Raw genomic sequence first — 16,335 nt, 5'->3', positions numbered from 1 at the left:
AGCGAGATTGATGGTAAGAAACATTAAACATACCTTACATTACCAATTCGCCATCAATCGTGGGAACTGTTCTTCGTGATAAGATTATTTCAAGACCATGTATGTCTGTACATATTACTGATCAGCTCAACTAAGCCCATTATAAACAGTTAGTACGTCGGGATTGTTGGTTATTCGAAGTTGTGACATATTTTTATTAAATTTTTTACAATATCTATAAAACATTGTATCCATTAACAGTATCTTTTCTCCCTATATGAAATCACAAAAAAATCTATTTTACCGATATACAAAGATTCTTTCTATAATATATTCTAACTTTAGATACATTAATTTAAGTAGAAATAGATCGTCAATATTGAGATTGTATTAGTGACAGAGTTCATTCATAAGTAAAAGTTACTTTTTTTTCTGGCAAAACGTGTAAGCGTTTTCCCGTAAGTAGCTTTCGGGAATGTGGGACTCACCGTCAACCGAGTAGTCTAGTCTAGTCTAGTCCCTTTTACGTCTAAAAGAGCATCATATGATCGAATTGTAGGTTCCTAGGTGATTTCAAGGAAATCAGATAAACACTTTAATATTAAAGGTTGTAGGGTCAGATCGGATTCACCCTTTCTAAAACTAGTATCAAACCTGTGTGAAAGCAGTTGGAAGCACGTCTAAATTAAATTCATGGCCTCTTGGAACCTGGAAAGCTCCCATTTAATTAACGTAATATACCTTATGCGTAAGAGGCTAGCTATTCCAGTACACAGAACCTTAAACAATGATTGTGAGTTTTGTGTGTGTGGGTTTTTGTGATGGATTTTTCTTTTCGGCAATAAATACAGTGTGGTACCTGCCCCATATGTCTATCAAGCCACAATAGAGTGTAGCGGGCTAAGTTCCAAAACTGCTCGATAAGGAAAGTCGAGGTATTTGTCAACGGTGTGCAATTTACTGTGCGTCCTAAGTTAAGGCGCGCATGCGCACGTTCAATACTCTATATTTTTGAACCAGCGAGTGGATGTGTTCAATATCAAGTGCATTATGCTGCTGGATACACATGCGCTATTATTTTTACTAATTTATTTCTTTTAATGATGGTCTATATCAAGGTCCTTACTAATATTATTAATATTCTACTTTTTATCCTACATTCGCCCCACAACAGTTTAAAATTGGAAATTAATAGTTTAAGTGTAATTTCTCACTAGTACGACACAACTCAGATGTCGCATCGGCAAAATTCGTAAAACCGATCACATCAGAATTGAGTACGCTATCCCAAATTATCAATATTTATTTCTAATGCGAACATGATCTTTACACAAACGTAATAACTTGTAATATCATATGACCTAATATATTCGTCAAATTGACGCGTCGATTTACATGCACTTGCTTTCTCTGACGCGTGAATCTATAGCGACGAATAGCGTCGAATGGCGCGATAGGAAGCTATTTGTATTGGTCATGTAAATCGGCAGTAATCGGTTTTATTTTCATTCCATTGCATTTTCCGATGCTACATCTAATTTGTGTCGTACTATAATATAATGCCATATATTCGGTTAGTACTAATACGTCAAACAGTGACAACATCTTTATATAATCATGGTTATGATATGTCATGTTTACATTCATCATAATTTTTATATACATCAGCTCAAAATAACACACCTCAAAGCTCAGATAGGCTGATGAGCGATATTCGTTGTACCGTTACGTACCGTTACATTATAATGATTTAATGAATTGTTATCTTAATTTGTACTAATTATCATTACATGCGTTTCAATTTTACATGCTTATGGTTTATGTAAACCCGCACGGAAGTAAACTCAGGAAGTGCTTATAAATAACGACTGATTTTCTTTATTATATAAATTACAATCAATTGTTAGCAATTGTTATTAAACGTTACAATTAAGTAGATGATTATAATTATATAAAATATTGCGTTAGAAAATTGTATTATATATTCATAATATAATAAAATATATTGGAGTTATATTGTATTATAAAATTTATTGAATGTAAACATTGTAAACGTTTTAATAGTCATTGATAATTTCATTAGTGTTTTGTTTTAAAATATCAATAATTGAATATATTTTGATTAATACACTGAATATTTTTATATATAATTTGGTGAAATACATTTTGTAATTCTCACTTATGAATAGTATGAAAATTATGCATATCAGAAAATAATTATTGGCTGTAGACGCAATATATTAAATCAAATTAAGTAATTGTTTTTAAGTGATTACTTATGCCCTACATAACTGATTGGATATCGGATGGTAACCAATGACTGGTTTAGTTCTAATTAGTCTGATGAATCGCTTTTGTTAACGGAATAATGTTATCAGATTACGTTTCGGTATTCGATGTAGGCTTTCACGGTTTCCGGACAGAGTAAATAATTAATCAATGTCGATGGTTAGTGGCACATATGAAGATATACATATATATGCTTTAGCGAAATGCCTTAGTTAAATTTTTTACTGCTTTAATTAATTATACTATCTCAAATATGTCATTGATATAAAAAATGTATACTCTATAGTACTCTAGTATTTAGCTTATATATATTATATATTATAGTCTACTATTTAGCTTTCAACCAGTGTTTTTTTACAATTGTATCATTAGATCCGGTGATCTATTCTTTCATACAAACAGACAAATTTGACCTCTTTATTATATATTTATTATAAAGATTATTATTATTATTATTATTATTATATGTACATAAAAGGTACTTATCAAATGACGTCACAGATTTTATCATTGAGTAAATTTTAAAGAGGGAGGGAATGCTTAGCAAACAACTATCTTGACGCCGCAGTCGGATAATAGGAGATAGAATGATAAACAAATTATTATTACGAGATTCAAAAGTTAATTTCAAGATTAAAAAGCACCTTGATTATTAATGATAATTATAAAGAAAATATTTGGAATGTTTTTTTTTTTTTCGAAACGCGGTTGTGCTTGTCGTGATTGGTCTTGACAGTATCACTGGGGGACCGCGTAATGTGATGTAAGCCAGACGTTGGTTCCACTCTAGTCAGAATATGCACATTCTAAATGTAATTTTTAATACTATTAAACATCTGGTCACATTGTTTTTGTCTAAAATCTTAAACAATAAAGGTGAGCGTCTCGAACGCTCAAAAAAAGTGATAACTTAAACCTAAGGGATCGTAACGCGTTACGTAACGAATCGGTTTATCCCCAAAACAAGTCATCACTTTAAAAATCACATTAACAAATTCTATCTCAGTTACGTGCGGTGAAAAGTTTATTCGTATTATATACGATAGTGAGATCTTAAAAAAAATAATGAAAAAAATCTTGTCAAACTTCAGCCTTCACACTCACTTGTTTTGAATGCATGTGCGACGTAAAATATAATGATGACGATGATGAATCCTAAACGATGTGGGCCATGACAGCAGTTTTCAAAAGAATCATCTTTCATTTTATAGTACCGACACAAGTGTGCATAGTAAAACTATAACGTAGATAACATCATAATCCAATGGGACGGCAAATCTGGCTCTATCTGAAAGATTTCAGGTGCAAGCGCTCCCAACGGCTTTTCACACTCCAGACTGCTATTGTGAATTTTTCAACAAAACCCAATAACATATCATTGTGATTTCAAATCGGAACCTTGAGTAAAACGAGGTCGTCAAACCTAAAAAACGGCCAAGTAATTTAAAACATCCTACTAGGATTAGATAAAAAATAATATTAACACAAAGCACTAAACAGATTACATTTAACAATATAATCCTGAACATGCCTCCTAAACAGATCATGTAGCAATTTTGAAATTACATGCAAACTAGATTAACATTATGTTACACGAAGTTCTGAGTGATAAACGTTACTTGCATATATACATATATACGTATACGAAAACTGTATGTGCTTCTTATTTATAATTATTAAATATTAAGAAAATAATTATCATCGATATAAATTTCTGAGAAATAAACTTTTGGTCTGGAGAAATGATTACGTAAATTTTAACGAGTCTGATGAAAATTAGGTTTTATTAGTCAATATTTAAATTTAGGTTATTATAATATAGTTTAGAAAGTTAAAAATAATAACTACTTAATGATTTATATATCACAGCTGCACTAAGGACTACTTTCTTGAGGAGACGTTTCTGAACTTATTCCACGCTATTCCAATGCGGTTCGTTGGTTACACTAGCGAGACAATTTCCAGCGACACGTGCAGGTTTCCTCGTGTTTCCCTTCAAAAAATAGCACCAAATTATATATTAAATTAAGCTCATAAAAACGACTTCTAGCTTGGGTCACGCTAACTCAAACATTATACTACTTTAACCTATATTATTTTCCAATAATTGAGCGTGAACTGTCTTCAAACAATAAATGACTTTGATGTAGTTCCTCAGTAAATGTCATTTGAATTTTATTTATTTCAAAACCAAAACGTAAATATACCATGTGTATATTTAATGCGCATAAGACGTTATAAATCTGACGTTTTCCGATTTTCGTAATATTCTTCAATATAAAGAATAGAAAAGGAGATTTAACAATTCGCAAGTCATTGACCTAGTTCTCATATGATGGTAGATTGCGCTTAAGAGGTGCTGATGACCTCTCTGATTGATAGGAAGCAGATGCGAAAAGCAATGACTCACTAAAAACAGTTCCTAATAATGTTAAGTGAATTAAAATATGGAAATACCAAACATAATTGGGAAACTAGAACGACTGTTTTTGGTAAATCGGATGTATTCAAATCGTCCTTCTAATTATACCAATATTTTGGTTTTAAATGTAATTAATTGGTTTTTAAGGTAATGTTAAATCTTCGGAATTCGCTGATATATTATTCAGTTGACATAATTTTAATATGTATAAATTATACGTAGTTTTTGACCCCTCAGCGATTAAAATTAGCAAATTGGATCCTGATATTTAAAGGTTCAAGGTCATTCACACTTCTAGTACAAGCCTTAAGTATTTTTGGAAGACATATATGTATAAGAGCATTAGTATTGCCTTGATATCATTTTACAAATCTGGTATACTTTTTTGTACTCAGAAATTCCATTACAGTAAAGACAATAAGAAATTATCGCGTTCGAAACGACGAAAGTTTTAATTAAATGTTGATTCATATTATACTTACACTAGCAACCCGCTCCGTTTTTGCACGAACGAATTATGATATTGACAGATACTATAGAATCTTTTTTGTAAAATATTCACGGCTTTTCAATCAGTTTAGGGTCATATTTATGTGTATGAAGGGCATTTAAGATACATCGTGTATTTAAGATACTTTCTTTAATATTTAATCGCAGAGTATAAAAGACATTATTTTTAAAATAAAGTATCAGATAAATTTATTTTTATTATGGCTAGTATCCCTAAAATGTCAAAATCAGTTTCGTAGTTTCAAAGTTACTGTACTAATACTATGTAGTGATAATCAATGACACATGCAAATTATCTCCACAATTATACATTAATCAAAGTATCAGACTATAAATAACACAATTTAAATATTAATAGTTGAACATAAAACTGTAACGAGTTCAATATTTATATAAAAAAAATAGTGCGACATTGTAAGAGCATCACTAGAGAACGCCTTGACCATCAAAACTGACATAGTGTACCAAATACTCGTGACTAAGTGTACAATTGTGTATGATACGCCTTTAGGAAGTTTACTTTTACTGGCGAGGAACGCGACGACGATGCACGCAACACTTTCGACTTTCTGCGCTAGTGTGGACACGACATGACGTTTTTATCTGTGAATATCTTCGGACTGAGGAATGCATTTAATCATTTCTATTGAATTTTGATTCTTATCGTCATTAGTATATGGGTCATTATAATAGAAAAGAAAATAAGTTTTAAAATTTATATTATTGTTATATTTAAGAGAATAAATTATACAGCTTGGGTAACTGTCAGAATTTCAAGTACAGGCAATTGAATTTTTAGTAGTTCTAAAGTTTTCATGCAATCGGAATCGTGCCAATACGCGAATGAATAAAAATATCATGAATAAATCTACACACCTTTAAAAAGATTAGAATAATAAATATATATATATATATATATATATATATATATATCTGCATATTGATATCTTGAGTAGCAGTAAAACAATGTTTTGGTTTCGCCTTTCTCTTTAGCGGAAGGGAGACAGTGATAAGGGCAAACCTAACTTATTCCTCAGAATCTATAGACTATAGGTGACCCATGACCTTTTCTGGCCAAAACCTGTGTCCGTGAAATATTCACATCAGCCACTTGAATTAATTATTACCCGCGTAAATACATATATACTGCCGTGATTCTTTTTTTTAAATATATGATTTAGCAGACAAATGTTTTCATAAAATGTAACGTATTCTCTGCTGGATCTACATCTCGATGGTCTATCTTCTTAAGTTCTTCAGTAATAAAAGAAAACATTAAAATGCTAAATTGTATTAAGGTAACATTTAAATAAGACACGGGAAACTGTAAGCCCGTGGATGATATAAAATTAAATAAAAAAAAAAAACACTTTCATTTTAGGAAGTATGAGTCAGAGTTTATTACACTTACGTTGTTACATTCTGCGTCAGTAGGTCAGTCAGATTTTCATCCATTATCCCCACCTTTTCTTCAACGCTGTGAATGATATAAATTGTAATCAAAATACAATGGCGTATACATAAAAGCACCTGCAACCTTCGTTTGGGATTCACGTGTTCAAACTACTAAGCCATCAGTCATTTTCAAATCTTTACTTAACAAATGTACAAATGAAATAACATATTTTTAAAATAGTAAAGCAGAAAAGCTACATGGTCTTAAATTTTTTTTATTTCAAAAGGTCTAACACAATATTATATAAATCAACTAACCTTCTGCATTTTGTAAACAAAATTCTATTTACTAAATGGACTGCATGAAAAAGCTTATGAAAAAGCGCTGTTTGTTTCACGGCATTAAAGTGAAGCAAATTGAGTTTGTTGATTGCAAAGTGAAGTAATCAAATAAAACCAGCTATAACTGTATTATGTGGCCTCAGCGTTTTATGCATTTTTATTTTTTTCTACGATACCTTTGAACTATCGAAAATTAAACATTCTGTAAATAAAACACGCTTATTGATTGAGAGCGCCACCTGTACCAATTAAACAGATTATATTTTTTTTATACTAACTTTTACTGAGCTTTAATTTCCAGTCCGACCCAGGATTTGAACCAAGCGTTAGAATCAAGCTTATAAGCGAGCCATTGCACTAAAGAGTCAAGACGTATCAATTTTAGCGTTTAATATATTCGGTTGTTTGACTATCGTTTGGGACTTTAATTGCAATTAAACATTAAACATTTATTATTATTATATTTTTTAATTTTATTCCGGTATATGTAAACATTAGTATTATTTTATACTGGCAACCTCATCATGAATATTTAAAAAATAAAACCGGTGAATCACCTAAATATTCAAAAGGGAAGACAATCAAATTGCTTGCAGCGGAAAGTAATGCAATTACGAAGTCATGACTGTGTTCGTCTCTCGCATCTGCTTACTGCACTTTAACATTTAACTTGCAACTCGCAGCCTTGAGTGCTTGGGGCGATCACGGAACGCGAATGCTATTACTTTTATATCGTCCAAGTACAACATAATTGCTTTTAGATTCAAATAAACTTGAGTTCCGTGATTGAGACGTCTTCTATCAGTTCTGTACACTTTAATATTTAAGTTAAAATATTTACTTCTCAATAGCAATACAAAATAAACAAGCAATTGCTATTCATTGCTATCATTTCCATTAGTTAAAAAAATAAAATAAAATGGCCTCTTAAATTTTATTTGCGAGTTGCTTTAAGAATTTATTTATGTTTTATAATATAAACATTCATATAAAAGTGGTCAACAAAATTATGTTTCTGATTTTAATTAATCTGTATTTCCATTCCAGTTGTTTGTATTATTCGATGTTATTTAATTGTTTAAATGTTCATATTGAATCTGAAATTTGTTATCTGTAAGCTTACTTAATAAATATGGTATTTTTGCATTGTAACTTGAAATTGATGTGGAAATTTACTAAGATTGAATCTGCAGAAAGTCATGGATGGTTTTGAACTCTTCCGCTCGCCTGCAATTGCTAACTCACTTTGTTAGTGCGCCATCACAAAACTCAATATCTGATTTGAACGCTTGCTATCGACTATTGCAAAGCAATAACTTCGAATATTTATTTAGATATACAAGAGAGATCAGTAATATTAGCAATCGATGTATTTTCTTTCATATAATAAAATGTTTTAATTCAGTTGTAAACATTAAATAAAAATAAAATAAATAAAGCCCCAATTATACTACTTAGATATACATACAAATAAATTAAAATAGAAGTACAATATACTAGCACTATAGGAACATCAATTAATACATAATTTTTTTATATATGTATGACTCAGCAGATAATTGTTTCAAGCTTAGTGTATTTTAGAAGTATTTCATACTATGCGAACGTGAAATTATTATATGTCGTTCGAAGTGATGTTTTTCGTTATGCAAAGTCGTGAGAAACGGGCCACGACGATTTACCATTAAGATCTTGGTCATAAAATTCGTAATGTCATTTTGAAATTAATTAGCATTGTAAATTCAAATTCAAAAAAACCTTTTCGAAATAGTTTTATCGATCTTATCTCAACAAATTAATCTATTATATGTTCTGTTTTGTAAGTGTTTGAACACATGATCACATTTACATGCACAGACACACACACATTGACACGGTTAGGTGTTATCATGCTCAGTGATGGAATAGGATTTTGATACACGCTTATTTTGGGGAATGGACATCGTGTCGATCTAAAAAAGGAACATTTAATTTTCCGCTAGCGAAGTTGCTATAGTTCGAGATCCTTACTAACCTGGGATCTGTTTCGTTGTGACACAAATCGTTACGAACCAAAACGAGTGACGTCATGACAAGCTAAGACACACAAACGTGCTTTCCTAACACGACAACTTATGTTTTCTTTAAATGGTGTTCTAAACTCCACAAGATATCTACTCTATGGCTAGTTTGATTGTCTGTCTGACTCTATGTTCGTGGTAAACTCTGGATTTCACTTATTTTAAGAGTGATTCATGAGGAAGGTGTAATTATAATTAAGGTTTTAGTTTACGAGTAAATAAGTTGAAATATAACGACAGTTGTTAAACATGCCGACATGAAACATAAATATATAAATTAAAATGAAAAATATAAAAAAAAAAATCTTATGTCCACAATAAGTCTTTACTTCATTTACTAAATTTAAGAACAAACGAGATTTATATTAAAACAAACACACGGAATTTGACACTGTCACACGCTTTTACTAATATTAATAGTGTTGAAACTACTTTGATAAAGTATCATTCAAAATATATAGCTGTTCTACTGTTTTTCACATTCCCACTGACGAAGCGATTGCATCAGTTCCCACGATTAATATTTTCGGTATCATTTCAGTCGTCCAAGTAAGAGACAGTTCCTGGCCTTGGTGTAAGGAAACGGGCTATTAGAATTCTAAGCTGGTCTCGGGCTAAAATGTTGCCCTATCCATTTTAAATGTAAAATGTTCTTCGAATTTAAAGGTCAGCTAAATTCATTACACGAATAAGATGATTTGATTAAGATCGTGTTAAATATTGAAATGTCTACAAACTATAAATTATCCGTGACTTCATACATAACTTTAGGGTTTGAACAGTTCTTCTAGATTATTCGAATATAACCCAACAACAGTCTCTAAATTTCCCACTGTTGGGCTAAGGCTTCCTCTCTCTTCGAGGAGAAAGTTCGAATGCATTCCACCACGCTGTTCCAATGCGGGTTGGTGAAATGCACATGTGGCAGAATTTCTATGAAATTAGACACATGCAGGTTTCCTCACGATGTTTTCCTTCACCGCTAAGTACGAAATGAATTATAAATACAAATTAAGCACACGAAGATTCAGCAGTGCCTGGATTTGAGCCCGCAATCATCTGTAAAGATGCACGCGTTCTAACCACTGGGCCATCTCGGTTCTCAAATATTACCCATTGTCATGAAAAGTACATATCGCACATCATGACTTATTATTTCTTAGAATTTGCAGCAAATTGAAAATGTTGAAAAATTAACCGGATAGTCAATTTTGTTGCCAAGTGTACTTGTTGATTTATGATTCTTTTCCGTAGTGAAGACTTTATTTATATTTCCTTTCGCAAGGAATTTTCTTACGACAAGCTTTTGTAAAAAAACTTGAAGATAAATTAAGTGCCTTCACTTCTAGTAAAATGATTGCACGGGATATTTTACTGGATATAACCATAAATAGTTGGTTTTAAACTAGGATTAAAATACTGGGCTTTCCGAGTGTTTTAATATTGTTTTAAAGGATATTAAAACATCAATAGGGAATTTATGGAAAATTAACTTCATTTTAACCGCGAAAAGACGTTAGTGTAGGGCTAGTGTAATTTGATGGGGAATGTAAGTCTGGATGGGTACCACCTACTGGATAGGTACCCACTACTATTCTACCATCAAGCGGCGATACTGTGTACTATTTTGTTTTGGTTTTGAAGGATGAATGAGTCATACCTGGCACAAGGGATATAACATCTTAGTTCCCTTGGTAGGGTTACACATTGGCGATGTACTTCTTACAGCGTCAATTGCAACAAACGATGGCGACCACTTCACATTTTTTCTCGCTGGAAAATCGCATTAGGCGTTTCCCCCACTATGAAGAGTCGGATGCACTCCGTCACACCGGAATACCCACCAAAAAACGAGCGGTAACCTCTCAGGATCGCTTTCACATGCTATTGTGACGCCTTGACAGTCAGCCTGCCTATGCGGGCCTCCAACTCCAAGGGATCCTTCCGGGGTGACGTGGCAAATTTGCTCGTTCTTTGTTATAGCAAAAACCCGTAACAAATATTTATTTGTATCATGACATGACTTTGTTATAGCGGCTAGAAAAATAATGATTCAATCGTGTTTATTTAAGTGTATTTGGGTATTATATTTCCATTTGAAATTCAGTGCACGTATTATTTAGTATAACTTTTATTTGGACCTTGAAAATTTAAAGCAAGGATGCGTCATAGCATAAACGATACCATATATTTTGGGCAAAGTGCCCATGTTGTTCTGTCAATTATGCTCTGTGAAATAAAATTGTCTCTAGTAAATACTTTAGATACGGTTCCTACTATTGTATACGTCACGCTACAGCACGTTTGACTTTTGCTATAAATTTTACGTAATAGTTACACGACTTTATGCAGTAAATATCGGAGTACCTTTTATATGCAATATAGTCCTTTTGAGTTGTACGTAATGGTAGGGCTTTGTGCAAGCCCATCTGGATAGGTATATGAGCTGAGATGGTCCAGTGGTTAGAACGCGTGCATCTTAACCGATAATTTCTTGTTCAAACCCAGGCATGCACCACTGTATATATGGGCTTAATTTTTGTTTGTAATTCTTCTCGTGCTCGGCGGTGAAGGAAAACCTAGTGAGGAAACCTGCATGTGTCTAATTACATCACCAAGCTTACTTAATACTTCCACTTCGTGCGCATTTGAATCTAACAAAAAAGTTAATTTTGTAGCTTAAATTACTCTTAATTATATCAGCCATGTGAGAGTGAGAGTCCCGTCAAAATCGGTCCAGCCGTTCCTGAGATTAGGCGAACAAACAGACTGGCATAAATACAAAAAATAAATTGAACAATATGTTAATTTAGTATAATCACCGTGTATACATACATACATATTGCATAGTGTAGTGACACTGTACAATGTTTTTTTTTACATAACAGTGTATTTGTGTATTTTTGTGACTTAGAACATTTTTTCACAACACAGTCTAAATGTCAAAAGCGTTTACTCAGCCAAAAGATAAATCAATGAAAGATAAGCGTCTTCCTGCTATTAGTATAAAAGTATTACAATTAAAAAGATGATATCAGTGTTTGTTGGGTAAAATGTTAGTGGGACAAAGTTAACAAGTAGTGTATGCTTTCCTAGTTTAAAAGGTCTAAGGTAAGCCTTCTGTAACAGGTTTACCTGAACTTTATAGCTTTGAAAACATTGCCTTGTGGAATTTACTCGATGTCGCATTAGTGATATAACATTAATGGTGACCGTTTTTTGCATCTTTGCATAAGACTTAATTAGCCACAAATTATGGCACATGTGATGTAATATTACGCCATCTTTATAGGAGGGAAATTATTAACTTCCTATTTTGATGTAAATTGATTCGATTTTCTCTGTACTTTGATGAGGCACTTCCTTACGTATATATTTAGATATTCATCTCACATTAATGCATGTCGAGAGTCGAGATGGCCCAGTGGTTAGAACGCGTGCATCTTAACCGATGATTGCGGGTTCAAACCTAGGCAAGCACCGCTGATTCATGTGCTTAATTTGTCTTTATAATTTATCTCGTGCTCGGCGGTGAAGGAAAACATCGTGAGGAAACCTGCATGTGACAAATTTCATAGAAATTCTGCCAAATGTGTATTCCACCAACCCGCATTGGAACAGCGTGGTGGAATATGTTCCAAACCTTCTCCTCAAAGGGAGAGGAGGCCTTTAGCCCAGCAGTGGGAATTTACAGGCTGTTGTTGTTGTTGTATTAATGCATGTAGTCACATTTATATATTTTCATGACTATGTAACAAAAATATGCAACTTGCTATGAAACTTATATTCGAACTGAAACGATAAACTAAAATATTATATAAGATTCATCACAATCGGACTAATCAGTTTTACGTAAATCGGACGAAAAACAAATAAAAATGCCTCCTCATACCCCTGTATGATTAGTATGTTTAAGCTTTATATGAACAAAAAAAATCACATTAATTAAACAGATTGGTTAGTTATTGGCTAATTTTATGTTCTCCGTCTCTGCTTCGCACGGATTTATTCATTAATACGGTACGGATGACACTTTAGCACTCAGGGATACTGTAGCCAGAAGTACATACATATTATGTTAAACGGATCTATAGTTTCGGACAATAAGCCGTAAATATAATAAGTCTAATTTCATTTCTTATAATGTCTTATGAAGAATACATATAAATATATTGTATTAAAACCTCAAAATTCACTCCTGAATGTTTTTGATAAAGTATAGTTAGAAGGTTTTTTGTTTGATATGGATAGGCTTGTCTTGCACAAATCCCTACCACCAAGTGAATGGTGAAAGATATTAAACAATGCTCACTTTTGAGTTATTACTGAGTTACCGTTACGTAATATTTATAGAGTCGCATTACTAGTGAGTCACGGAGTATTAGTTTTGATAAAACAAGGACAAAATACTGCACAAACTCAAGAACTAAAGATAAACTTATAACAAGTTTCTGACTCTGCGAAGTTCATGCATCCTTCGTGTGGCAGTGTAATTAGGTCTTAGTCTATAATTAAGAATAACAGATAAATTCACAAATTAATAAATTGATTGTTTTATTTAAAAAATGTAGAATGAGATGTATTATTTTATAATATAAATATATAATAAATATATTTGTGTGGCTAATATTTTTTTCCATATAGGTATATATAAATTGACTCTGTATTTTTAACTGCTGAAAAGGAGTCACTACTGAGTAGCCGGTTCTTCTCGGTATAATCTGCATTCCGAATGGTTGGTAGCTTCACTTAAGATAATTGTTAAACGACGATCAAAAGTGCTTGTAAAATAATACTCGAATAAAGTATATATTGACTTAGATTACATGCTTTTATCTGAGTAATTACTAGCCGATTATCGATAAAATTGAATTTCGAATAAATGCACTTAAAACCACAACAAATTCAATTGTTGCTTGACAGGAAAACACGCTGAGTAGGTGGAGCCACTCAGATGAGTCAGCATAACGTTCCACAACCGATTTCGAAATGAGATCTATTGCTTTTTAATACCAGTATTTATGAATAATAAATGAATACAAATATCAAGTTAGTTTTATTGCAAAAGCTCTTGTAACTTAAATTAAATATCCACAGCAAAGCTTGCACAAACTTTATCTGGAACGGAAACCGAACGAAGCGAATTATTATTACGTTTACGTATTTATATAATATTGTTAATTAAATCTTAAAGGATGCTGGTTTGCGTTTCTTGTACATAGGTTTAAAATCATTAAATATATTTTAATGATTTCGATATGAAAAAGAACTACAACAAATCAATATCAAAAGATAGAAATGTAAACGATATAAAATACTTCTTAACGATATAATTTAAACCCCATTATAATAAGTACTATTAAACAATAATTTTAAGTTAAGCTGTATAAGCTGCCTATGATTGTGACTGACGAAACAAAGTGTTATTTGAAAACGCTTAACGTACGCATTGGGACCTATTGAAATTTAAAGGAATTAACAATTTTAAAATTCAATACTGGCCCGAATTTCCTCTACTAGAGGAAATGAATGAGGCAGATTTTCAATTATAGCGAGTATTTTCGAACGATTATTTGTTCCGTCAGTGAGCATGAGATGGATAATAATACAAATTAAGCACATTGAAATTAAATGGTGCTTACCCGGGTTTCAACCCGTTTTGTTAATATCATTGACTTGTTCAAACTACTAACACATCTCCACTGCAAAAGTTTAACTAAAGCTAGACATAAATATTCAACGTTTCACTTGGTTTGTTACAGCTCTCGTCCTGTGCGCTCGCTCTGAAGACGCAAACAAAAAAGTTGAAACTCAAAACAAGGACAAAAGACAAACCGAGGAAGGCGCTCCCCATCTTGTTTACAGAACAGCTAGAAAACAGGTGAGTTTTAACTATAGATGCTATTATTATATGCCGACAATAATGTCTGAGGATATTGATTTTTTTTATATAAGTAGCAATACCTCATGTTAATTATTAAAGAATTACTAATATTCCTATTATTCCCTTTTAAGTTTATCATTTGGGAGTTGACGATAATAGTCCAAAAGGTCAGGATCGATCCTGCTATATTGACGCTTATATTGTTGTCATAACATATCAATGTCTTATAAAATCAAATCGAATTTCCATTATTCAATAAATTATATACTTCCTCACGCCCGGAAATAACATACCATCTGAGAAGATTCGGCAATAGATATCGGCAGCGGATAAATTCCATCTTATTGATGAGTGTTTACTAATACTAAAACTTAAACTGATAAAAGATAATGTCATTATGTTATATACATGTAGGAAATATTATGTTCTTTTTAAAATAAGCAAGCTGACCTGCAAATAGGTCAGAGGCATCATGTCACAAGCGCCCATATATTCACTGTGAGGAATAATAACTAGTAACTGTTTCTTTTTTCGCAAATGCGTAACCTAAAAGGTCTCTCGAAACAAAAAAAAACTCGATGTCAATGTAATTTGTCAGGATAATTGTATCGTGTATCATTCATTTATTTTCTGTTGTTTTTGTACACAAATATCAAAATTTTCGCCAATAATCTATACCAATATTATAAATGCGAAAATAACTCTCTATCTGTTTCACGACAAAACCACTGAATTGAATTAGATAACGTTGGCTATGTAGGAACTCCAGGGAAGGAAGTACTTTTTTATATCTAACCTCTGACAACAACTCCTAAAACGCTAGCAAAGGCGCGAGTAGGTAATAACTTATATTATATAAGTTATCAATTTATCCATCACTCATTGAAGCAATATGATGAGCCCTTAAAACATATTTATAGTAATTATAAACTTCTCAGAAGGAAAGCATTAGCTCAGTCCAAGGTACTTCCACCTAAAATGCCATGTCTTTCTATAAGCGATGGTGTTGGATAATCAAAAGATTGCTTTCACTGATAAGCTAACTGCTTGTTAAACAAAACATTTGTTAATGAGCTGAAAATGCAAATGTTCGCAGACGTTGTACACCATTGTTATGTTCAATTAAGAATGTAAAGAAAAAAATGTATATTTAAGAACTTTAAAATATTTTTTTAAAAGTCTTTATGATAAAGTGATTATAAACTTGGTGGCAAGCCTGCCTGAGTAGATTCTAGCTACTCATTATATATTCTGATGTCGAACAACAATATTAAGTATTGTTTAGTTTCAGTTGAAAGGGTGAGTTAGTTAAAACTATAGGCACAAGGGATTTAGGATTTTAGTTCGCATGGAGGTGATGCTTTGCAATATAGTATCACATAGTGCTATTGTGTACTTGCGATGGTTACCAATTACCACCAGTTGGATTGGCTAGTCTACCTTCCTATTTGAAA

The 16,335-nt window shown here is 32.2% G+C and overlaps 1 protein-coding gene across 1 annotated transcript in view; it reads left to right on the top strand.

Annotated features, from left to right (window-relative positions):
* Positions 1-16,335, top strand: part of LOC124539010 (alpha-protein kinase 1-like) — a 57,323-nt gene that overhangs the window by 29,902 nt on the left and 11,086 nt on the right. The window contains exon 2 of the mRNA XM_047116313.1: positions 14,760-14,878. Coding sequence (XP_046972269.1) covers positions 14,760-14,878 — 119 coding nt within the window. The remainder of the gene's footprint in view (positions 1-14,759; positions 14,879-16,335) is intronic.

This window comes from Vanessa cardui, chromosome 21 (genome assembly GCF_905220365.1).
Source record: "Vanessa cardui chromosome 21, ilVanCard2.1, whole genome shotgun sequence".
In the NCBI taxonomy this organism is placed as follows: domain Eukaryota; kingdom Metazoa; phylum Arthropoda; class Insecta; order Lepidoptera; family Nymphalidae; genus Vanessa; species Vanessa cardui.
Note: the sequence above shows the minus strand (reverse complement) of the source record. Positions and strands in the feature narration are given on the sequence as shown.